The sequence below is a fragment of the Polyodon spathula genome, chromosome 23 (genome assembly GCF_017654505.1).
Source record: "Polyodon spathula isolate WHYD16114869_AA chromosome 23, ASM1765450v1, whole genome shotgun sequence".
Taxonomy (NCBI): Eukaryota; Metazoa; Chordata; class Actinopteri; order Acipenseriformes; family Polyodontidae; genus Polyodon; species Polyodon spathula.
Genome location: NC_054556.1, coordinates 6,699,377 through 6,725,447, shown reverse-complemented (window position 1 = coordinate 6,725,447; position 26,071 = coordinate 6,699,377). Strand labels below are relative to the sequence as shown.

General features: G+C 36.4%; 1 protein-coding gene across 10 annotated transcripts in view; it reads left to right on the top strand.

Moving 5' to 3' along the window:
- The first annotated feature begins 12,664 nt into the window (after positions 1-12,664).
- Positions 12,665-26,071, top strand: part of LOC121298347 (membrane-associated guanylate kinase, WW and PDZ domain-containing protein 1-like) — a 135,438-nt gene continuing 122,031 nt past the window's right edge. For all 10 annotated transcript variants that reach the window (XM_041225444.1, XM_041225450.1, XM_041225445.1 and 7 more), the window contains exon 1: positions 12,665-13,473. In XM_041225444.1, coding sequence (XP_041081378.1) covers positions 13,176-13,473 — 298 coding nt within the window. In that variant the 5' untranslated portion in view covers positions 12,665-13,175. The remainder of the gene's footprint in view (positions 13,474-26,071) is intronic.

Here is a 26,071-nt window from a genome sequence, read left to right as displayed (position 1 = left end):
GGTCAATCAAACATAAATAGTACTTCTTCTGATGATTTTTTTTTTTTTTTTTTTTTTTTAATGCTCAATATTATTATTGGTTTGTAACTGCAGTCTTCTTGGACCCCATTGGAAATAAGGTTTAAATCTCATTGCGTTCTCATCTGAGTTTAGCACAAAAGAGATTGGCAGTTTTATTATATAGTAAGATGGGGTTAAGACATGCGTAAACCCAATTACCAGCTTGTTTAGAATTGACCTTTACCAGAGACTCTGCTGTTCTATAATTCTGATACAGCAATATTCATCAACTCCGAGGTCAACAATAAGAGACAAAGGCAGTTTCATTCATAGCATATAGAATGTTGGTTTTCAGTTTGTATTTATTTAAAAACTGCATGCCCTCGCTAGCTTTCTTAATTGATTATTTGATTTTCCTAATTTTCTATGGTGTTAAAGGCTGTTTTTTTCATTTTTTTTTTCCTTGGCATGATTGTAAATAATTTCTAGAATGCAGCTCATATGTTTTATTCATTTTCTCCTTTTTTTTCCACTGAAAACAAAACAGTAAAATGAAGACTACTTTTCCATCCGAAGGTAGAATATATATTCCCGAGTCCCTGGGGGGTTGCAGCAGTAAACCGGGATAAAAATAATAATTGGGCATTCCAAATTGGGGAGAAAACTGGCGTAAAAACCATTGACGATGACTAAATTATAATTTTTTTTTTAAATCAAGTTTCTTTTCTTCACTAACGTATAATAGCAATAAAATCATCCATCATGTACCGGTAAATTATGGCTTGGCATAATAATTAAATATTAACAACCTGAGAGTTGTTTTTCTAATACATTTTAACCTAGTCACATGAAACAAAAGACACTGAGTACCTTTATGACAGTGTTCTGGGTTGCACGGTAAATTACCGCCACAGGAAAATGACTTTTAAGACAGGTAGCACAATTTAAATTAGATGGGCTGCCTGACTCAGACAGTTATTTGTTTTGCAGACAGTACTAGTACACATTTTAAATCAAGACGTGGATTTAAATAAAATAAAATAAACTGTTTATGCTTATGCTAATATTATGCATTTTGTTTTACTCAAGCCAGACTATGACCATGGGACTGGAGTTAACCAGCTTGTTTTTCTTTATTTTAAGTCTTCATAAAGTACTTCACAGGACTTTGGTTTGCTAACCCATACAAAGGTTTGATTCTTTTATAGCACAGTCCTCCCTAACACCTTGCTAAACTGCACCCTGTAGCCAATTCATACTGTCTTTATCTGAACTGAACTGGCAGTGGATTAAATGGCTTTGCAGATGGATAAAATTGTTCAGTTTTTTTATTGTGGATGGAAAGCCATGAAAGTTGAAGGTTAATACTGAGCCTAAGGCACCAAGAGATGAATAAAGCATCAGACCAGTAAAACTGTTTAAAATGACATTAACACCTTTCAGTTTAAACATCACATTATACCACGGAAACAAAAATACATTGTAATTTATTAATTATATATATATATATATATATATATATATATATATTATAAATTACAATGTATTTTTGTTTCCGTGGTATAATGTGATGTTTAAACTGAAAGGTGTTAATGTCATTTTAAACAGTTTTACTGGTCTATCCAATACAAAATGTACTGAGCATAAATACCATTAATACTCAACTCAAATAAATTACCGAGCAACTGTTTTTGTCACATTGTTTTATTAATGTATGTGGTGTGCTAAATGGAGGTCATGTCATGAAAAAGCAGAATATATATGCATATCATATATATATATATAATATATATATAGATATATATATATATATATATATATATATATACATATGCATATATATTCTGCTTTTTCATGACATGACCTCCATTTAGCACACCACATACATTAATAAAACAATGTGACAAAAACAGTTGCTCGGTAATTTATTTGAGTTGAGTATTAATGGTATTTATGCTCAGTACATTTTGTATTGGATAGTAGACACCATACATTTCAAGACTGGATTATGTGCCATTTACACTGTTATGCTTGTTAAAAACTCATTATCCTTATTTGAATTCAGCAATTTGTTTTATATTGTCATTTAGATATAGATAGCAGAAAAAAGTTAATTAAAATGCTATTTAAGGGTACACATCAAGTGAATTGTTTTTTAAAAAATGTATTTCTAATGTGCAATTTGTTTTGAAAGATTATTATGGCAATGGCTTAAAATGTTCCAGAATTGGTTTAAATGTTAGATCAAAAATTACTCACTCCTTCTGCACAGGAGCAGCCGCTACATATCAAGGTATGGATTCTACCTGAAGAGGACTAGACCACTCTCCCAGCAATGCTGCAGGCAGTTGCCCAGGCATAAAGGCAAGGAGATGTTCGCAGGCATATCTTTATGCTTGCTTTGAGAGTACACTAACCTTGACATTTTTCTTCATGTTTTTTGATAATTTGCAAAGAACATGATCACTAAACAGCATTCATCGTGCAATATTAATAGTGTACATTAATTAAGGCTGTAATATATATATATATATATATATATATATATATATATATATATATATATATATATATATATATATATATATATATATATATATATATATATATATATATATATATCTACACAACATTAGTTGTATTGTAGGAAAGAGTCTTCATTGCACAACACTTTGTTTCTAATCTATTGTACACACTGTATATTTTATTTAAAAGAAATCCCACTGGGAGCCATGTGGCTTTGTCAATATCCTCATTGTGCATTAGGCTTGATTCACTGGTGATGGTGTGCTTGCTGCTCCCCAGGATCTCTTGGAAACAACATGATACAGCTCATGAGGCTAGAGATGTTTTAAATAAATAAATACATAATGTGAGCCAAGCAATGGTGTCAGTTTCATCCCTAGCTGGGTAAAGCTTCACCTCCTGTCAGATGGATAGATAAACCCAACATGAATAGAAAATCCCAATCAATACAGACACCAAAGGCAGCCACTAAATCTAGTGTTATAGTTCTAGAGGAAACTCCACTGACAGTATAAGCCCCTTGACACTCAACATGTGAAACAGGCTGCTGCTGAGCACTTGCACTGCAGCGTCCATAGCACACACTGTATTCGTAAGTCAGCAGTACAGGGATGGATGAATATAGTGATAGAAAATAAAGCATTCAGCATACCTGTACAACCTCTCTGATCTCCAATGAAACACTTTTACCAATCCATCACTCTGTCCTTATTTATGCCTTACTTATTGTTTGCCATTATTCTGAATTAGGTGAAGGAAGGAATAGTTTCCAAGCCTTTATCTCAGCCCTTGCTGGCATGCTTTACATTTCTAAACAATGATAGATCTTAATATTCCTGCTCCTTAACTGCGTATTAATCCTGTAGCGGTTTCTCTACCAGGTGTAACTTATTATTTATTTATTTAGCAGACAACTTTATCCAAGGTGACGTACAGAGACTATGTGAACTATGCGTCAGCTACAGAGTCGCTTACAACAACGTCTCACCTGAAAGACGGAGCACATGGAGGTGAAGGGTCTTGCTCAGGGTCACACAGTGAGTCAGTGGCTGAGCAGGGATTTGAACCGGGGACCTCCTGGTTACAGTATTTAATACATTGAAAGGGCTGGAGGTTTGAGGTCTGCAAAATGAAAATGTTAATCTGATGGTAAAACAACATCAAGTTCAGTATTTTGTGTTCAATTATTAGTTTATCAATCAGATAAGATATGATAAAGTAGGTCTAGCACTAGTCGGCATGTTTATCTGAATTTTGACTTTTCTTAATTATTATTTTAAACAGCAGGTTTCATGTATCTACCCTTCGGCATCAATAACTGTGACAGGCTGTGACATCATTACTGATGTCAAACACAAAACCCATCCAGAACAAAAGGAAATGCATATCCAAGCCAAGTAAATGAAACATATTTCATCCAAAACTAATAAGATGTGATGAAGACATGAAAACTTAAAGGATTGATGTTCTGAGACACAGTATCAGCCTTTAGTCTTATCTTTTACACACACTTTTAACAACTAGTTAATTAACACTTTCAATCCTTTTACATATTGGTTTGTGTTTTATGTTCAAATACCAGGACTTATATTTTTTTTTCAACTATTAATTGCTTAAATGTTTCTAGATTAGTCTCAAGCAATATCTTGAATCTCACCGGTTCAAATCGTCAAGGCAAGTACTAAACCAGTCCATAGAGGACTGAAGCCCACATCACAAAACCTTGTACAGGTTAGCATTGAAAACATGTGTTTGCTGGTTAGATTTGGAAATACAGGCATGTACTTTTATTGATAATAATGCTCCAACATATTTATTTTTATTTTTTGTATACTGGTTTGTAAAAATCATAACAACTTTAAATCCATACCCTTGTACAGTATACAAATTAGTCTAATAATAATTCATGCGTGCAGGCAAATTTCAAGTCAGACCTCAGCCATTTGGAAAGAGTGAGCATAGAACATTCTGTCTAGATAGATTACACATTTGCATACCTTGAGTCAGCAAGTAGGCAAGACAAGAACAATTAATAGTTAGGGTTTCCATAACCTGTCTTTAAGTTAGCCAGTGTATGTTTGTTAGCATGTGGTACTATTTATTGTTGTGTAATACCCTGAGTAGATACAGGTTCCAGATTTAGGCACACTTCTAAAATCAGGATGTTTTAATCACCAGTTAATATTCTTCAAGGAACCTTCAGATACTATACTTGTGATTCCACCTTGTGAACATGCATGCTTATAGTATAGAAATGTATACAAAATACAACTTCAGAAGAGTAGACCATAAACCATAAACCCAAGCAACTGAAAGTCCCATAAAGAAAAAATTGAGGTTTGTTTAACTGTGTTTATATCATAAAACAAGCTTCTATTTGTTATGCTTATTATACAGAAACTTTTCTAATAACATGCTTCCAGGGCTCATTGCTTATTTATAGGAAGCAAACCTCATTTTATCTTTGCAGCGAGTCGATATCTTTCTGGCAAATGACCATGCTGACTATTAGGGATTTTTTTTCCTGTCTCAGGCTGTACTAAATTGAAAAAATTGTCTTGAAAGCAAGCTATCATACTTAGTCTGAATTTCTCACTTAGGGCATTGATTTAAAAATAAGCTGAGTTCACTTGACTTTTGTTTGAAATACATTTCATTACTACAAAAATAACAGCTAATGGCTAAATCAGATGGTGCAAGGCACATTAGGTCAGATCAGAATGCTTGGATAATGTCACTGTCAAAAAAGGCTTATATCATACAGGTGGAAGAATGTCCTAAAGTCCATGGGCCTTGTGCAAGCATCTAGAGTAATTGACTTCTGGCTTCCTAATTACATATTTCATATATCTCTTTTGCTTTTTATTTAATTATTCATTACGTCCATCAATTTTCCCTGGTTCTGCTTGCCTAATTTATTTCCAGGATAGTTAACCTCTGATGTTACACTTGAGTGGTATTTTATAATATGTTTTAATATCCTAGTATTTAGTTAATCTGCAACCGCTTGGCACTTCCCTTTAATTATATTTTATTTTTAGTTTTGAAAAAAAAAAAAAAAAAAATTAAAATATGCCATGAGTGAATGCATGTTCTCGTCTACAACAGAAGAGTATCCTTTTAGATTGGAGTCTGTAACTTATCCCTCCCTTTTATAGACTGATCAATAACATCTCTTCAGTTATGCCATTTTCACTCCAAGTATGGGAATTAGATCTGCTACCTATGAGAGTGTTTCATTAATTCATTAGTGACCAGCACTGTCTGAAAGCTGGTGGATAATGCGTTGTGGACTGTACCTAAAGCACTGTCCACCTTTCTGATCTTAGTACTAAGTTCTGTCACATTCAATATATTATTCTTGAATGTTTTGGACCACTGTTATTTCCAGTAGGCATCTCTGTGCTCTTCACAATGTCAGAACCATGCTGTTCAAAGGTTAACACCTAGTTGACTCTACTGGGGACATACTGTAGAGGGGAGGAGCACAACAGGGATGAATGGCAGCAAGTATTGACATATGTTCTAGTATGCAAAAACATGTAACAAAGGGGTTTGTTTGATAAGGGAACTTAGATCCTGTCAGAGAAGGGAAAAGGAACCACCTGGATTCTTGAGACAGGAGACCATATGCTCCAAGTGATTTGTATTTTATAAATAGGGGAAACCATGTCTGTCGGGAGAAATAATAAAACCGCTGGTGGCAATGAACCAATTTGTGAAATAAGTTCCTATTGTCAGTAGTTTGTAAACAGTTCCTCCGTTCAAGTATGATAGAGCTCCAAGCATATATAAGCACTTACAGTACCAGTTAACATTTAAATACCAAAACCAAGAAAAAACATATGTTTGTTCCGTATGTGAGAAGAATTCCACTTTGTATAGCTTGGTTGAGCGGGCATGTACTTACTCTAAGATAAAAAATAAAAAAACTGCAGTTAAAACACATTTCCCATGGTCAGTCCATATAGGAGCTTGAGAAGAAGAGGCAGACTGAAGTGCAGCAAGTTACAGCAGGTGAGCAAAAGAGTGTCTCAAAAGAGTGTCTCAAAAGAGTGTCTCAAAAGAGTGTCTCTTTTGTGAGTCTTAAGGTGCTACCGATGATTGCCGATGAAAATTAGAAGCAGGTAGAATATATTTTAATGGCATCATTTCGGATAAAGTAGCAAGAAGTTTCAAAACATGTTATGGGCAATGTAATACAATGATGCACTGTACAATATACAATAACAAGGAACTAACATAGCTATCTGCCCAAACTAAGGTAGTTCATTAATGCTTCTGAACAGTACCTTAAAGGTATTAAATGAAAAAAAGGTGTCCAGCAGCATTAGGCTTTCTTCAATAGAACTCTGTGTATCTCAGTAATGAGACTTGTAGAGGAAGGCAATGAGCAGCACACATGTTATGGATAACCATTTTGTGTGCTTTAAAACCATTTACCTATTGCAACGAACCATCTCTTCCCAATACCGCAGGTCTGATACTTCATACAGTTCCCTTTGAAGCCATTGAAACAATACAGTCATTCATCTCTAGAACATGTTGCATTGTTGCAGGAGGCTCTGCAGATCTTCTTGTTGATGCTTGCTTCTGGACAGACAATTATCAAAACAAATAGCTGGAGGTTAAAGGATTCAAATCTATCAATCGGCTTGCCAACCACATTTAGTTGCTTTACAATAGTCTACTTTAGAACACTGCTGTCAGTGTAGTATTGCTTTCTTCTCATTGTCCCATTGCCTTATTAATCAACAATGCTATGACGTCTTCCTCCACAGGAAACAAAAATGCATCAAGGCTGTGAACTCTTATTTCTATTATTGCAGCTACCACATGCAGTTTACGTCAACAGCATAGCAGCATCTACAGCAATAATGATGCTTGATGTCAATACCATTGTGCTGTTATGCTGTCATTTTTAAATGCTGTTTTCAAGGGAAGCATTATTGGCAATTATAACCTTTGTAGTCAGACACTTTGTGGAGCACGCAAGGTTACATGACAACAGTTTGAGTAAAATCACACAGATTTAATAGTTTGTATGACAATTTTTAAGCAAATCTTCAGTTAAAAAAAAAAAAAAGAAATATTGTACTTAAAAAGAATACGAAGTGAGACATACAATGTTCACACTTTGTATGCAATCTGTATTATATTTAATAATTATCATGCAAGGCAATCATTACTGTATCAAAGCAATGAGGCATTTTTGTAAATACATCTATTGCAACTGTGTTTATTATAGTTGTCATTATACTTCAACAGTTTATTAGGATACCCTAGTCTATACGTGATACTTGTTCAATTTATTGAAATGTTAACAACAACAATATAAATAGACCAAGATAATTTGCCAAGTTTCACCTATTATAAATTAAAGGTTTTCTAAATTACAATGTCTCGTTTCTAAGCCATGCAATTTGCCAGGAGCTAATTTGGCCATCAAAGCTCCAATCTGCAGTCATGTGGTTTATAGTTTGGGAACAGAACACATGGCAGCCAGGTGGGCAGCAGTTTGGGGCATGCATGCATGGCAGCTGAGCTGATACATATAGCCATGAATACATGATTGGGATCAGCAGTATAACAGCAGTCTGCAATTAAAACACCTGGATGCTGGGTGAACTGGCCTGCCTTTCTCAACAAACAAAAAACAGAAAAGGTATTCACATTGCATTTAATATTTGTTTCTTTGAGACTCTAAAATTGCTCTGTTAGTTGCAGTTCAGTTGTCTGTATTATAAAGTATACGTCTGGGATGTATTGTGTCTATCTGAATTATTTAATTTCCCTCTCACCCTTCTTTCTCAATGCAGTGGAAGCAGTCAAGAGGAAGAGAATGCATCAGGATAGGACAAACACAGTGAAACTCTTATGTAATAGAAGCGTGGCCTAGAGAACTTTCCTTTTAAAGGGCTCTATTAACAATGTATTAACTCCAACATGAAACACATGATTCTGTTGTTTTTATTCTCAAGTCATGCATTTTCTGTAATGTTCAGTTTCATTAGGTAGTTCTAATGCTCCTCTTCTTGTCCTGTAGAAATTATAATACCAATTATAAATGAACATGCTAATTATAATACAGGCAATCTGTTTCACAGCTGGCAAGTCAAATTTGTACAGAACAAAGCAGCCCTGGTTTTGTAATTCCCTGTGTAGACAATGAAAAGGTCACAACCGTAAGAATGATTTTAAAATCCGTCGTGGGATTTGTTACTCCAAAATACTTGAAAAATACTGCGCAAAAGGCTGAAGTTAGCTTTCACAAATAAGAAAAAAGACATAGTGATGCAACCTGCAGCAGATGCAACGGGAAGGAAAGACCAAGGGATCATTTACCATTTCAGTCATAGAGTAAAACAACAGGCAAAGATTTGTATCATCCAAGAAGGAAGAACAAAAAATAATGCTGTGCTTAAATGTCAATAACCCTGGCACACTTCCACTGCTAAATGTCAGCAAAATCTCAGCCATTTAGAAGATTTTGATCCCAATGGAGATCAAGGTTTTGTTTAGAAAGGTGATTCTTAAGTGGAGCAGCAAAGACTACACACACACACATAATACCGTGTCATCATTAAATTGATTTAAGGTGTAATGGTTCTATCATTGGACTTAACTAACAATTAACAAAATATATCTGCACTCTTATAAAAGTGCACAGCAATATTCTGTACCGTGGTAAAAAAAAACATTGTGAAATCAATGCTGCCAAGCATGGTACAATGTAAGTTTTTATTTTATAAAGCGGTCATGTATTATCATTGACCGATGAGGTATATTTATTTCCAGCTTTGGATATCCAGTGTTTCAAAGTTTTGGTTTAGGAAAGCCCTATTGATCAAATACCTCAATTGAAATTAATACAATTATCCTCTCTAGTTTGTCCCATACCCTTTTCTGTGGTGAGCTATTACCAGGCAAGAGATGTAGCTTCTAATGGATCCTTGGGGAAGGCTTATGGAGGGCTATGCATAAATAGCGCATGACTTTTAAGGCTGAAATGGCAGCCACTTAATGAAGTTAAAGTGTTACATTATCCTATAGAATAACCTACAAAAAACTGCAGAAACACAAATATATAATAACTACTTATACATCACCCTCAGCATGATGCTAAAAACTAGGACAGATATCAAAATCAGGGTCTATTAAGCCATTTTTAAATTGATACACAAACTGCATTTCATGAATTAACCTCAAGAAAATACTAATGATTATATATATATATATATATATATATATATATATATATATATATATATATATATATATATATATACTTATTTTTACTAGTTTGTACATTTATTTGTGATTATAAACTATGTAGGAAACTTCAGCATGGTATAGGTTCTGGCCATAGGGTGTGCAAGAAGCTATATCACATATATGATGTTAAATATGCCTCAAATGCCCCACCGCCAAGCACCACAGACCAGCACAGACTTTAAATATATTGGTATGGCAAGGTTTAATAGCGGTTACTTTCTTCCTTCCTAGCTTAATTGCTGATGATATGTGAAACGAAATGCACTTAAATTCCCCCACTGCTGACATAAGTGTTTGTGACAGGGTTCAGTTCATCACAATGAATTCCTTGTCATATGTCTATAGTCTGCCCCCTTCAAACTGAATCTAGTTTCTTTTATACATATTTACCAGCAGTTAATATCAGATTTCAGAAAATAATACATTCAATAATATTTGTGCTTTGAAGTTATACAGAACCCAAACTACACAACAAGCTCAAAATATATGCATTTAACTCATTCTTAAAAAAAACAAAAAAAAAAAAAAACAAAACAGTTACAAGTAGCTTTGAGTCTAGGTTATCATGACTGGTCTTCATAGAAGAAGGTGAGCAAAAGAAAGTTTTTTTTTTCTTACATTTTAGTTTCATATTGTTTAGTGGGTGTAATTTAAATTTTTGACTGGTTACACTCCCATATGTTTTCATTATTCATATAATAGCAAAACAAAGCAAATTATTGTTATTTTGAGACCTCAGTACTTTACTGAGACATGAAACCCATACAGGAGAATAGATTAAACCCATATACAGTAACAGTGGTACATTCTTATTACACAGTCTGAAGTATGGTTTTGGTTATGTTTCTTAATTCATACAACTCTCCACCATACTGCCTAATGTAGTTTGTAATACAATCTTAATTCATCTCTACAGCCAGAGGAAAACAATGGTTTTAATCACTCTGTAATGCGTTCATACCTCTTGCTGATTTGTCACCCACTTATAACCAGGGATAGTCTTTGCTAACAACTTCTTTAATTTATCCTATCATTCACAGTGGTTGTTTTAATACTTGTTGCTTTATTTGTTTTACCTCCATTAATTGCATTTGGTTTAATAAAAAAAAGAACATATTGTAGTTTAAATTATGACGAGCCACATGCATATACTTGTTTTTTGTACACTGTTATCACTATTTAGAATTTTAAAAAAAGCAATCCTTTTTAAGTTTTCTGTTGCCGTTTTTACATTTCTGTCAGTTTTCAATCTAAAATAACAATTGATGATGGTAGCAGTCAACAGTGCAGTTAATAAAACATATGGGAATCCAAATCTGCCTGTCAGTCTTTAAAGCTTACATTCTTACATGTGCATGCAGTTTTCTTAGGTCATAGTGATATACTTCATTGTGCTACAGATGGCTGTGACTTGTGATTTAAGATTTATCAATCATAGTGCATAATATTACTCCATCATACTGCAATGGTGAGCCAATCTTTCGGGCCCCATATAAGACCTTATTAAATCATAGAGCCAGTCTACAAATTGAGGTTCGTACACATTCGTTACCCCGTCTTGGAGTAAAAAAGAAATACAAAGAGAAATTGAAGAGGCCCAAAGATAAAACAGAAAAAGGTTAGCAACTTCACTTCTGCTGCTTCAGAGCACCTTCCAGACAAGCTCCCCGTGAATCCTGAATTGTGAATAAGAGAAACAGAATCACGCAAGAATGGTTCAGTTACATTTGCTCATCTGTAATTCAATTATATTCTCTGGAAGCTGCCAACTTACATTAAAAGTGCATTCAAAATTGAGAAATTACAAAACCATTTGTAAAGGGAAAAGGAAAGGGATCAGACTCAGTTAAAAATACAGCAGCACTGTAAGAACCATGTTTTTTCCATTATACAGTACTATTTAACCAAACTTAGACACACCCCTGCATTTACAAATCAGCAGAAACTAAATTCATTTTAAAACATATGCAGTGTCTAGAAAGTTTTTCTACTGCAGTGTTTGAGATTTTATTTTCACCTAAATTAGCCAGTAAGTAATGGACATGGGTTTAAAAGCTTAAAAGGTAAAATGCATAAACCTGCCACTAAGGCTCAGATATATTTCCCTTTCAAATGTAAAGCAGCTTGATTCTTTATAATACATCAGCAAACTGCTTGGCAGAATGGGCATAAAAATCTACCACTCTCAAATATGCTATACATGTATTACATTTACTATTAATTTATTGTAGTATATATTTTACTTTCAAATCTATTTGTCCTATATCAATTACTTAGCAAAGTACTGTATCAATTACTTGGCAAAGCACAAGAAAGTTATTACATAACTTCATTTGCACGGATATAACTTACAGTACAGTATGCATTTTATTTATTTATTTATGCATTAAAATATGTATACAGGATACAACAGACTTTACAACTGCCAAAAAGATTACCCTATTTTTACCCTGTATGATTTTCTATTTGCTGGAATCATGGGAATGATGCATATGTGATTGTTGGGAGACACACACAATCACAGCGTGTTACTTGATGCAGCGCCTCTTGGAACTCCCTAGACTTCTAATGGCTGTACACTGCGCAACCGGGAAAGAGTTTAATATCACATAATCGATGTACTGTTGTGTATCTGTTATATTTAAGTGAACAAACATACGTGAAAGAGAAAAACAAAACACAACTGTATTTCAATGGTAACAATGTGTATTTACGGTTAAGTTACTACTCATTGTATTAAATGTCCAGACACAATTTTCTGGCTTTAGGACCCTGTGATAGGTGCAGCCAGGATTTCCCTTTTGAGCCTCAGGAGGGACAGATTACGCATGCGCCCGCTTTACTATCACTAGATTCCGATCGCTGGAACAAACGGACTAGGATAAAATATAACAAAACAGGCGACGACAGTGTACCTGCTTAAAGGAGCCGCTGTCTCAGTGAAACATCAACTCTACCGAGCAAGTAAGTAAAGAAAACACTTTCGAAGTGGGGTTGTTGAGGAAAAACCCCAACACTGAGCGGAAACACTAAATAAGTACAGCTAAAACAAGTGTGGTCTCTTGATGTTAATGAAATCGAGCAGGAGTCAGGATAGGATAGGATCGACCCCGGGGGATCAAATAGCAAACATGTTATTATAGAAGAAGAGGAAGAAGAACATGAAAGCAAACCTGAAAACTAGAAACATATGTGAATGAAAGCGCCTGAAGTGGACCATCGGATTACCATGCCTTTTTATTTTGCAGGATTGTTTGAAAAAAGTAAAGTTTGCAACGTTTGATTGTGGAATTTTGTTCTGCGAAACAGCTGATTTTAGCTGTGCCTGTGACTGCTGGTGGGGCCACCTGTTTGTTTATTCACTTCTAATCACCATGTCTAAAGTGATGCAAAAGAAAAACCACTGGACGGCCAAAGTTCACGACTGTACGGTTTGCAAAGACGCCGAAGGAGAGCTGAATGTGGGCTTCCTCGGGGGGGCAGAGAATGGAGAGTTTCCATATATTGGAAAGGTTAACGAGGATAATGTGGTTTACAAAGACGGGAAATTAACAGAAGGAGACTTGGTCCTGGAAGTGGAGGGGCTTGCCGTGTCCGGATTACCCCTCTATGATGTGTTGACAGTGATCAAGAACTGCTCAGGTCCCGTCAAGTTGAAGTGTGTCAAACAAGGTAGGTGATGCAAACAGTCGACACCCGACGTGATGATGTAAGTCTCATCCACAGCACACACATCCAAGCCTCTTTTGTTTTGCTTCAATGAACTGCTGTTCGATACAATTAGGGACTGGAGTCAGCGGGCAAAGTGCATTATAGAGAACGAGTGAAGGATTTTAAATAAATAAAATATTTACAGCTAAAGCGTATCTAGTGAGACTTTCTGTGTGTCGTTGTTTCTCTCTGATGTAAACAATAACTCTGTCATTACATCACACTGTTCTAAAATGTGAAACTTGATTTCGTTAATTGGTTCAAAATTATACGTGTGGTGATTATTGTTTGACTTGAAAATTACACATACACACGCAAACAGCTGAGGAGTTTGACATTCCTTTAAACCCTTAGATATAATGCACGGTTAATGGTAAATTCTGTATTACTTCCAGTTGTTCTTTCTATATGATTATGATTAGGACACTTGAGCATCTTTTGGCAACCTTGCTCATAAGACTGACATTACTTAGCTAATGCATTTACAGCAGTCAGCAAGTTGCATGGCCCTCATGTTTTGTATTAGATCTGTTGTTCCCCTATAAGGAAGGATGCAAATCGAATACTACACACTCACATGTAAACAGGATTTGTAATGAGGAAGACATTTGACAGTAGGCCACTGGGCCAGTAACCCAGTCTGTTCCTGTCTGGCACTGCAGAGTCCTGTTGTGATCAACCAAAACCTCCTCAATTTGTTACAGTTATTACAGTTTGGAAAGCAGATTATACATCTAAGAGGCTCGTGTAACTAGACAGTTTATGGAAAAAGCACAAAAGCATCTCAAAAGGATCTTCAGGGGTTTCTTTCACAAGTATTTCAGTGGCATGAAGCCAATGCTTTGCCATTAACCAGTGATTTATTTTGAAAATCTTCAGTATTCTTTTGGTTACAACATTTGGCTTTCATTGTGTCGTCAACTGGTAACTGAAGTAAACAAAAAATGATATTGGAATACCATGTCAATTGGTAGTTATGTCAATATTTGACAGAAGACTGCAGTATATTACACAGCCCTGGGTCAGTTGACATTAACCTGGTACTAAATACACATGTTTAGAAAGCTGGCATCCATTTTGAGCGTTACACAGCAAGTAGTGGACTCAGCAATTACATGGCAGTCACATTTCATTATAATGCTTTAAGGGGGAAATTTAAGAAAACGTTGGGAACAGGTGTGTCCTTATTCTTCCCAATAACTCAACAGTTCTAATATAAGTGAAATGGGACTATGTGCTGTATTCATAATCAATGTTATTTTTTTCCTCCTGAGGTGTGTAATAGCAGTTGCTTTTGCTGTTGAATTTTATCTGGTACCCTCAAACTGTCAGTCAGCTGAGATCTGTGTGCAGATGCTTTGGTCTTACTTGGAGGATTATGTTTTTGTTCTACTGTATAATACGCTGAGCTTGTTCAATTTTTTTTTTTACATTTTCTTTTACAATTTGATGGTGTTTGTAATCATTTTAAATTATTTTGTGTTCTGCTATACCAATATACAGAGTTAGCATTTTTCTCTAAATCAGTTTGACTTTACCTGGCTTTGAGCTTTATGCAGAATCCCAGTGTTGGGACTGACCAGCCTAGTTTTATATAGTTTTAGCAGCCTTATCTTCTTCTCCTCTCCTCTCTCTCTCTCTCTCTCTCTCTCTCTCTCTCTCTCTCTCTCTCTCTCTCTGTATAATTACATACATACATAGAGAAGATGAGGGTGCTAAAGCTGAAATGACGAGTGCTGTTCATTGCCAGCACTTGGATAGACAAACTAACAGCATCACCATTTCTCTTGCTATGCTTCAGTAGAGCCCATATATTTACCTGCTGTGAAAAAAGACTGCTAATTGAGATGTTATTGTTTCTTAATTGGCTGCTTTTTATATTGAGTGGTCCTCCTTGTAAGGTATCCTAATACAGTCTCTTCTAGTGGACCATTTACTGACGTATCGCTAACTTGTTTTCTGCTTGTTTTGAGCAGCTGACTTGTCAGTCTTTTTTGTCTGTAAAGTTTAACATTTTACTGGTGAGAATGTGTTGTGATACAAGTGTTTGCCATGTCTGTGAAAGAGGAACTCAAAAGAATAACTGGCTTTACAAAGCCAAAATTGTCTAGAGTAACAACAGTGTGTGTTTACCCCTCCACGACAGGTCACTCATTTGACATTGTTTTAATGTCAACAAGTATGCGTGAGCACACTATTGTATTTACCATGTGCAAGACATTAACTTTCTTTCTGCCCTTCCTAATCTTGTTTTGAAACATTCTCTGAGATAATATAATTGTTTAGACATAGAGTACCTAATGCTTAAAATCTGGAACAGAGAAAAAATGTAAAAGTAATTTCTGCTGGGGTGAGTTCCTGCACACATCCACTGTTGGGCTTCAATGTCAAGCCTCACTAGTATCAGCTAAGTATTCTGGGAACACTTTATAACACTGATTCAACTGAGGGCTGAACTTCATTCTATTTTTTTTTGTAGATTCTTTCTTTGTTCTGCTGTAATGTTTGAGGGTGCTAGATTCTGAATGGTAAAAAAGCATGATTGACACGTTTGGCTGTTTTAGTTATCGAATCAACTGTCATGTTTTACACAGACCGTAGAATCTCATGGTTTCGGTTCAGCGTATATTGAATTGTACTTAAAGCTTTGTTAATTTCTTGCCACAATGCAGACAATGAATGTTTACATACAGCGCATTCTCCATTGATTTGTATTGCTTTATTCTGTGTGTCTTAATGAAGTTTGCTATTCCATGACTGAAAAGGCAGACTGGTCCTGAAGGGGTTTCTCTCTACAGTGTAACCACTCAGTTTTGTCTTGTGACAGCCATAGGTGCACTCGCTTATTGTGGAGATGTCAGACTGCCTTTTTAACACCCGACTCTCTTATTGGACATCATTAACGCTTTTATTAAAATTTGATGATGGTTAAAAAAAAGGAAACTATTCAACTTAAAAGAACTACTGATGTTGAGAACATGTTGTAACACCTCCCAATGTATTCCTAATTGAGCTGGAGATTCCCAGACTGTTCCCACATTCTGTCTGTTTCCATGGCAGCCACCCTGGCTGCTCGTGGTACACAAGCACACAATTCTCACATTTCAAAGTACATCGCAAGGGAACGCATTTGGATTTTCCACATTGTCTTTTAAGGATGTGTTGAAATTTCTCTTTCACCAGAAATGTAATTTTATACAGTAATGTTAGTTGGAAAATGTAAACTATGTGTAATAAAAGGAAGTGTGATACTAGCTTCATGTTTATTAATCTGAATTAGATAAGTAAGGCCTTAATATTACAGCATGGTCGAGAATAGGGCCCAAAACTACTTTTCAGCCTTTCCATTTTCAGTCCACTATTTCCAACAAGAAAATACGAAAATGGAATAAAACAAATGCTGCTATATTCACTCTGTATTTACTGTTGCTGTATAACTCAACTTGTATTTGTAATATAAGGTAGCAACCCAAATGCCTGCATCTGCCAGTGTGAACAAACACACTAGAAAGACTTGATCTATCTATCTATGTCTATATCGATCTATCTATCTATTGATCTGTTTATCTGTCTGTCTCTGTCAGCCATGTATACACAGTGTTACTGTCACAGACAGAAAAGGGGAACTTGAAACAAAGTCTGAAAGAGTTCAGTGGGCTTGCTTCGCTGTCTCCCTGGCATTATCCTCCCTTTGTATTTATCAGCTCAGGTTGCTGAGGAAGTGGAAAAACAATGAAGCACGTTCATTAGCAGGAATTAATTGTCTTTACAGTAGGCAAGGCAGGCATGCTGTGTAAACACCTAGGCTGGTTCGCCAAGCAATATTACATGCCTAGCCAGTGGTGTAGTGGTAAATAAAAAAGTGGGTAAACGCCCCTGTTTGGTGGAGATGAATAGATAAAAATGAACAGATACACTGTTGTTGGCCCTCAGCCAACCAGAGCTACTAATGCATTCCTTTCCCCTTTCAGGTGCTGTTCACGTGAACAGTATCCCTTCGCGGGCTAGGATGAAGGCTACTAGCACCGCCCTGCAGGTCCAGTGTGCCTAACAACATAACATTAACAGAACATAAACAACCAATCATACTCACACGCACACATGCACACACATGCACACACACACACACACACACACTCAGACACAGAACACGCAGTCCAGTGGTCACGCCCCCCTTGCTCACGCCAAAGTTCTAACCGAGAGCTCTGTCAGTCTCGCGCCCAGCAACGCAACACAGACGCTCACTGTTAAAATGTCTTTAACCCAGGATTTGCATTTCACAGGAGAGTAGAAATGAGTAAACTTTGTATCCCTTACATGAGAAGTGGGTAAACGCTGTTTACCTGCGTATACCCTTGACTACTCCAATGCTCCAAGCATCGTATAAATCTTTCAGATTACATTTATTTGTAATCCTATGCATATTTATAACTTTCAGGTGCTGAGAATTTGTTGTGAAATTATTTAATATTTAGTTTTTACTGTAAAGATGGATGATAAGTTCTGTTTCCCACAAGAAATCACAGAGGCTTTTTAAATAATCAGAGCAAACATAATGGTCCCAGTTGAAGCAGTCAGAAGCAATTCCATGCATAAAAAATGCATTTTATACTGAAGCTGAACAACAACAAAAAAAACATGAGATGAAATCAACTGTCAAATTGAACGCTATATTAAGACATTACTGTACCTCGAGGGGAGATCTTTAACGTGATGCATCACATTGTAAGCAGATTGTAATAATGACCCCTTCATTGCTTGCTTTTTGGTTATCTTTAGAACTCTGTGGCCGATTTTGACCCTTATGGTATGTTCACTTTTTATATGTGTATTGTACAAAATGAAAATAGTTCAAATTGAATTCTGAAGATGAACATTCTGCTTTGTAAACAGCAGCTACAGACACACATACTATATAGCTTCAGTAGGAATCTGGAAACAAATTATCATTAGCCAGTAAATTCTGTCAACTTTGCTTCCTTACTGAATACACTTATTTGGTGTCCTAGTCCCATTTATTTTAAGCCAGTAATGTAAGATTCTGTACTCGGGAGACTTTTTTCCAGTACCTTTAATTATAATCTTACACACGCCCTTGGGCCTCGTTACATGCTGTACATCTCATTACATCCAAGGTTTTGTCGTCCCCCGCCTCCCTTGGTCCGACTGCACGGTTCTAGATTTAAATAGAATATAAAACCTGAGGATGTAAAAATGTGTCTTTGTCCTGGATGAAGTACACATTCAAGCACTGTTTTACCAAATAGCACTGCAGTGCAGATATGGAGGTGCAATCATTTATTTTTTATTTTTTATTATACCCTGCAGAATGGATGTACACCAACACAATTGTGATAAAACTTGCTCAAGAAATGATGTTGGGAATATCAGAATCTGGGATGTCTGCATGTCACATGTAGGCCCATTCTATTGATTTACTTATTTAAATAACGACAAGGTGCTGGTTTAAAGATGATCCAGCCTAGTTACGGGAGTCTGTGTTTAGATTGCACCATGCTGTAAATCATTTTTGATGGGAGCTGCAGCTTCCCATTCAAAGTGCAAGCTGCCTCCCGCATTCTCAGTCTTGCAAATGGATGTATATCTGCTTTTCTATCACCATGGCGCACTGCAGGAACCTCTGGTGTCATACTAGAAAGTGTTTCTGCAGGAATGCACATTTGTCAAAAAAAAGCTCTTTTACACTTTGCCATCAATATAAGGATATTTTTATTTGATTGTGTTGCGTGTTCCCATGTGTTACATCTGTTTAGTAAGGTGTGTGTATTATTTACATTTTTTTTTTTTTACTTTTTGACCACTTTTTAATTGTGTGACCGGTGTGGTTTACTGCTTGCACTTATGTTGTCTCTTGATGCCACCTCCAGTTTATGTTTTTAATATAGAGGTCATAATGTGTATACCCTGCTTCCGAGTCCTATCCCCAATTCCCGCCCCCCCCCCCCCCCCCCCCCCCCCCCCCCCCCCCCCCCCCCCCCCCCCCCCCCCCCCCCCCCCCCCCCTGTAGGACTGGGAATATGGGAATCCCCAGTCATATAATAGCATGACTCCTTACCCTTAGCCTTCAGTATATTGTGACCCCAGATCTGATGCTAGTTTGGTGCTGCCTAAACAGGTTTGTTGACAGAGCAGTGAAAAAAAGAGCTCAGTATGGCCTTGTAACTGCTGTGTTGTCACAGGCCCTGTTGTGTTTACACAGCTAGTAACTGGTGCTACAGGGGGCTGCAAAACATTCCCCATTATGACCGTGTACATGTGTGGCATTTACCTGGCAGTGTGACACATGCAGGTTTTTATTTATTTATTTATTGTCATTTTAATACACTATTAATTAATTTGTGCTGTACAGTATAAGAACAATTCATAGATGGGTTGTCCTGTTTCAGTACAGTAGATACAGCATTTGTTCAGTGGAAGTTACAGTTGAATTTAGAGGGAACTCTCTTTTACTGTACAACCTTTTATCTGTAAGCTGTTAAGAAATACAGTTTTGTCATTCAATTAGCACTTTTTCTAATAAATACTGAGCACATTTTCCTAAACCCTTTTAGGTGTGCAGCTTGACTAAAGAGGCTTTATCAGTGACAGTTTGTTAAACATCACAGACACAGCAAACAAAAAGCTTCTCAGTGGATCAGAACAGTACAAAAAAAAAAAAAAAAAGGTTTATTGTCCGTACTACTGTCTGTGAGGGAATGCATATGTTTCGAGATTTGTTAATCACAACACATGCATTGCAGTTACATTATCTGCGGTTCAGGTCCAAGTAACAAAATGAAATGGCTTAATTTTATGAGCCTTATTTTGAAGCAAGTGCAATGGAAAACTTTAATTGAGGATTAAAATGGTTGTAACAGTACACAACTAGCAATAAACTACACTCAACAAATTGCACTGCTCTTACAGAGGATTACAGTTCTCGTAGTGCACAAAGTATAGTTATTAGGATTTCTTTTTACATGTGCATTTGAGTGTATGTAAGGCCTTAACTCATTGATTTAAATCCTTTGGCCTTTTCCTTATTCCTCTTCATAAAAGTTAAAACAATATGTATCTTCCCGTGGGAGGCCAAAATATAGTTTTCTGTAACAAAATGCTAAGTGTTAGTAAAGTTGTTCCGATGATGCTACAGTAAAGACTATCCTGGTTTTGTCTTGGAATAGTTATAACGTTTAGCAGTTGTAATGACACGTGAGAAGTTTAATGTAGCTGTTTTTAAAAGTTAGCTCCAAATTTAAAAAAACAAAAAAACAAAAGAAAAACAAGAATGTATGGCAGGGTTCAATTTTCAGTATGAAAACCAAAGCTATTACAATAGTTCTGCATTGTCAAAACCATCTCGTTGAACAACATGTTAGTATTATGTTAATTACGTTCAGTCATTTTAGGTGTACTTTACTGTAACAGTTGCCCTTCAGTACGTTGTTGTTGGTAGAAGCCCAAGATGTTGCAGAGTGCACTGAATTCCTAACATTGTTTAAAAAGGTGAAGCAATTTTCTGGAATTGCAGCAGTGCACACTGTAGGTCCTTTGTTTCAGTTGCAGTGTCGTTTTAGTAACTAATCAAGTTCTGTTTTACAAGTTCTGCAGTTTCAGGCGTGCTGACTTTACTCTTATCTACTTTAACTAAATACGAGATGTAGAAATGAATGCTTTCAAAATCAAATAGAAGAACATTAACCCATTAAAGCCCGCTGTTAAAGCCTTTGTAATATTTCAATGGACACATTCTTAATCCCATTAGCCAGTTTTAAACAAAGAAGAAAAGATATTTGCAGGCATGAATCGCCAAGCTGATTTAATGGTAGCTTAGACTTTTGAGATTCGTTTGTGGCTACGTTTGATGAAACAAAATGCCCACAGGTTTACTATGATTTATTTGAAAAATTGCTAAGTTTTTATAGACTTTAACTATGGGAGGAATGTCTTCAGTTTTTTTTTTTTGTAGAAAAAGGCATGCATTCTTCTTTTGAAAAAATCACTGCTTTTAATAAAAGACTTGGACCTGGTACTAAAGGGAAAAGGAAAAAGAAACTAACAACCAAAACCACAAACCCTGCTGAGAGTGTTGTACTGTACCTACCCCAGCAGCTGGCCTCTGTCCCAGTATAGTTGACAACACCGGAATGTAATGTAAATGTACAGGTAGTGGACAAAAAAAAATGGAAACACCAATGTAAAGTCACTTAATAGGGCGTTGGGCCACCACCATGGCGCCATGGGATAGAGTCTACCAGCCTCTGGAACTCTGCAGGAGGGATGCGGCATCATTCTTCCACGAGAAAGTCAATCAACTAAAGCCTGGTTGATGGAGGTGGAAAACGCTGTCTCAGGCGTCGTTTTGAAATATCCCATAAATGCTCGATTGGGTTCAGATCTGGTGACTGAGAAGGCCGTGACATATGGTTAACATCAATGTCATGCTCATCAAACCATTGGCCGACCACACGTGCTCTGTGGATGGGGGCATTGTCATCCTGCAGCCCATGCACCACACAACATTACGGAACCACCAGAACCCTTCACTGTTGGAACCAAGCACTCAGGGCTGTAGAGTTCTTCAGGTTGGCGCCACACGTGCACTCGTCCATTTGTAGAGAACATGGTGAAGGATGATTCATCTGATCATATCTCATTTCTCCACTGCTAGGTAGTCCATTGCCTGTGCTCTTTGCACCACTGGACTCGCAAACGTGCATTACCAGGTGTGATGAGCGGTTTGTCCACTGCAACCCAACAATGATATTTCGTTCTGTGGAGTTCTCAGCAGACTGTTTTTGATGAAACTGGATGCTCGCGCCCTAGGTTGAAATTTGTAGTCAATTGATCTGCAGTTGCTCGCCTGTTTTGCCTTGCACTTTGAATTAATGGATGGATATCACGATCCTGGAGTATGTGCTTCCGCCCACTGTTGCCCTTTGCTGATGATGTCTTTCCCTCTGAGTTCCATGCTGACATCACCTTAGACATTGTTGCTCGTGAAACATCAGCAAGTTGAGCTGTCTTGGTCACTGAAGCTCCTGCCAAACATGCCCCAACAATCACCCTTCTTTCAAAGTCACTGAGGTCTCCTCTTGCAGCCATGCTAGTCATAATTTCAGCAAGCAAGCCTGTCCAGCATTTTTATACATGACCTTAAGCATGCTGGGATGTTATTTGCTTAGTTAACGTGTGTGTGGAAGCCCTTGCTTTCAATATACTTGGTGTCCCTCATTTACCCAGGTGCTTCCTTTTTTTTTGTCCACCACCTGTACAGTATGCATATATACTGTTTAATGTAATAAGTGCTTTGAATTCAAGCTACTGTCAATTACCTTCTTTGTAATTCATTTCTTTATGTTTTGAGTTCTACATGTCCAGGAAAAATAAGCAAGGTGTTGTCAATCTAAAACAGTGTTTTGTCAGTGGCCAAAATATATTTATTTTATTTCTAGACAGTGTGCCTGTGAAGGCTGAATCCAAAGTAATTGGATAAACCGGCATGTGTTTATATAATGGAGAGACTGTTGTATTACACTTCCAAAGTCACAGCTATTGTGAAGGCGAGCCTTTGGATAGTGACTTGACCTGCTGTCCAAAAACATTACAGACAGAGTTACTGCCTGTAAAATGAAACTCCACAGCCAGAGAATGCACTTTTAGTTTTCATGTGGGGAGACGGTACATCATGAAAACAATAGACCTCTCTGTCTCTCCGCAGACTCCAGTACTGAGGCAGGTGAGTAATTAAGTGTGAGCAACAAATGTTCCCTTGCTTTCAAAGTTTACCGGGCCGGTCAAACTGTAATAACACAGGCTAGGAATGAAAAATCCTGAAGGAGTCTAATTGATAGTACAAATGATTTATAGTTGCACCAATGAAACACAAAAACAAGAAATACAATACAGTAAACTGGAGAAAATAGTTACATGTGTATGCTAGTGTAGGAGTAAAAAAAAAAACTTTGTATTTTTAAAAATCCCACCACTTGTAAAAACTAATTTCCTTTATGGCCTGTAAATGGAGGACTTTAAATGAAGTCAGGCTGTTTTTTATTGAGAGTATTGATTTTCATTATCTGAAAGAAGGGCGGTTTAACAAACACGGGAACATCTAATATAAGGTGGCGACAGCATAATGTACAGAAAGCTATTTATTGTTGATTTCGCATATTGCAGTGATCTGGCACCTGGCTGCATTAATGTTGCATTATATCCCAGTGCTGGTTTAAACCAGTTGTATAAGATAAGTGTGCAAGCTAATAATGATTTCTGTGAATATTATTGTGTGAAAAAATGTAAGACCTTAAGACTGTCATCAAAGAAGACGAGGAAAACGGGTGCAGAAATTCACAGGTATTTCAAATAGTGCCTGTCTGCTAAGAAGCAGATAAGAAGAAATCAACATTTTTATTATTTTGGCTTTCTGGTGTGGGCCTAAAGAATGGAAACCATGATGGATTTAATATCTTATAACTTATTTAATTTGACTCTAAAAGCTGAACAATGAAACAGCATGCTGGGGAGATACTTTGTATTTCCTGGGACCTATTATATTGCTTTACAATTCCTTGTTTTCTCACTTGACGTTTAGTACTTTGACATTCATGTTTATTAAAAAAAGGTTTATAAATAAGTGTTGAAACTATTAAAAACAAAAACATATCCTCCAATTTGGAAGAAACTAAAGGTTTGTCTTAAAACTAAATTGAAAACAAACCCAGCCTGTGCAACCAGCAGTTGGAGAGGATACACAAAGCCAGGGGAAGGTGTGTCCTGTTGTCACAGCTAATTGTGGAACAGAATAAAATACAGGCCTCAGGTGGTGCAGTGTGGTGTATTCTGAGGAATGTTTTGCGTCACTGTTTTGCAAAGAGAAAAAAATAACCTTGAATGACTGACCTTTTGTCTAACAACCTGTAGTCACTGTTTTTACTGACTGTTACAATGATTGATGGCAACTGTTTGTCAGTGAATAAAAAGATTCCTGTAAGTGTAACTATATAGTTATACAGTCACTGAATTGAGATTAACCATAGCCTGTATATTTACATATTGATATACTGCTACTGTAAATACTACTGAGCATTTTTGCAAGTTGACATATGGTTTGGTACAATGCAGTCATATGTTAGTTATGGCTGAGGTACCTGTTACCCAAGTTGTACCTGTTGAGCCTGTTTGACAGAAACTAGCATTTTATTAATGCACCTGTTTTTGCTTGGAATGGGTAGGCCTATACTAGAAAGGTATATGATTTATGTAGATAGACTTGAAGTCTGGAGTTTCTGTAAATGCAAAGAAGTATTTTATTGATTAGTCACTTATTTATTTATTTTTTTAAAGTTGCAACCAAGCATGAATTTAAGCATTGCAGGTGTGTTGTTTCGTGTTTTTACCAAAGGCAAAAAATATAACCTAACCTAAAATGACCTAACTCACTGGAAGGGTTTTTTTGTGTTTTTTTGTTTTTTTGTTTTTTTGTTTTGTTTTTTGTGTGGCATACAAGTAAGCATATATAAGCGTTTACCAAAATGTGTACAACCCCTATAAAGTTCAGTTCTAACGCTCTCATTTCCTCTGCCTTGCATATCCTGTTTTATTATACAGTAGAATGCTGGCGTAAATTGGGAGATTTCCTCAAGGCTCTAATTGTTTGTTTTTCTAAAACAGGAACAGTGACTCACAGATTCCAGGTTATCAAAATTATATAATTTAAGAGAAATCTGTGAATCCATGAGATACTTGTACTTATGTCTTTCCACGCTTTTCAGTTTTAGTATCATCTACACTAGTGTGAAATTATTACGTTAAATTATTATATAAGTATCAGTGATTCAGACAGTCCGTCTTGGTGTAACACCTACTTTATCTGGGGTCAACAGCTTCAAAGAATTTGTATTGACTTAATGTAATCTGTCAAGGTATATTCTCCTCCAGAATCCATTTTCTTAGTTGATGTTCTTTGAGTGCAACTACTGAAATTAAATTAATATGAAATGTAACATCTGTATTTTATTATTTGTACTCTGTCCAACCTAATGTAACGAGCGTTCTAGCCTATCATTTTGTAGACTATGCTTGTTCAGAAAGTGCCCAGCTCAAATTAGAGAGAATAAAAATAATGGTTCTATTTCCATTGCTTGCAGTTGTATAAGTTGGGGTCAGATTATGATTATGTGGATTCCATTTTATTTATTTTGTTGGCGTTTCATTAAATTGTTGCTTGTTTTTCTCTGTTTTGTTTGGAAGTTGCAGAGGCTCGCTTGATGTGCACTTCCTGTTGGGAGTTGACAGCCATTTTGTTTTGTGAAAGCACACAATATCTGGCACAGCTGAGTGTTATACCCTGAGAAAACACTGTCTTCGCAAACGGGAAGCTGTTTTTAAAATAATATTAATTAAACAAAGGAAATAACAGAATGCCATAAACATAGTTGCATATCAGTTTATAGGGTGGAGTAGAGTAACTACGCATAAAATAGTAAGCAGTCATAATACTGCCCTCACAACAAATCGTGATTAGATTGTAGTCATAGCTTCCACGTGCTGTTAGCTG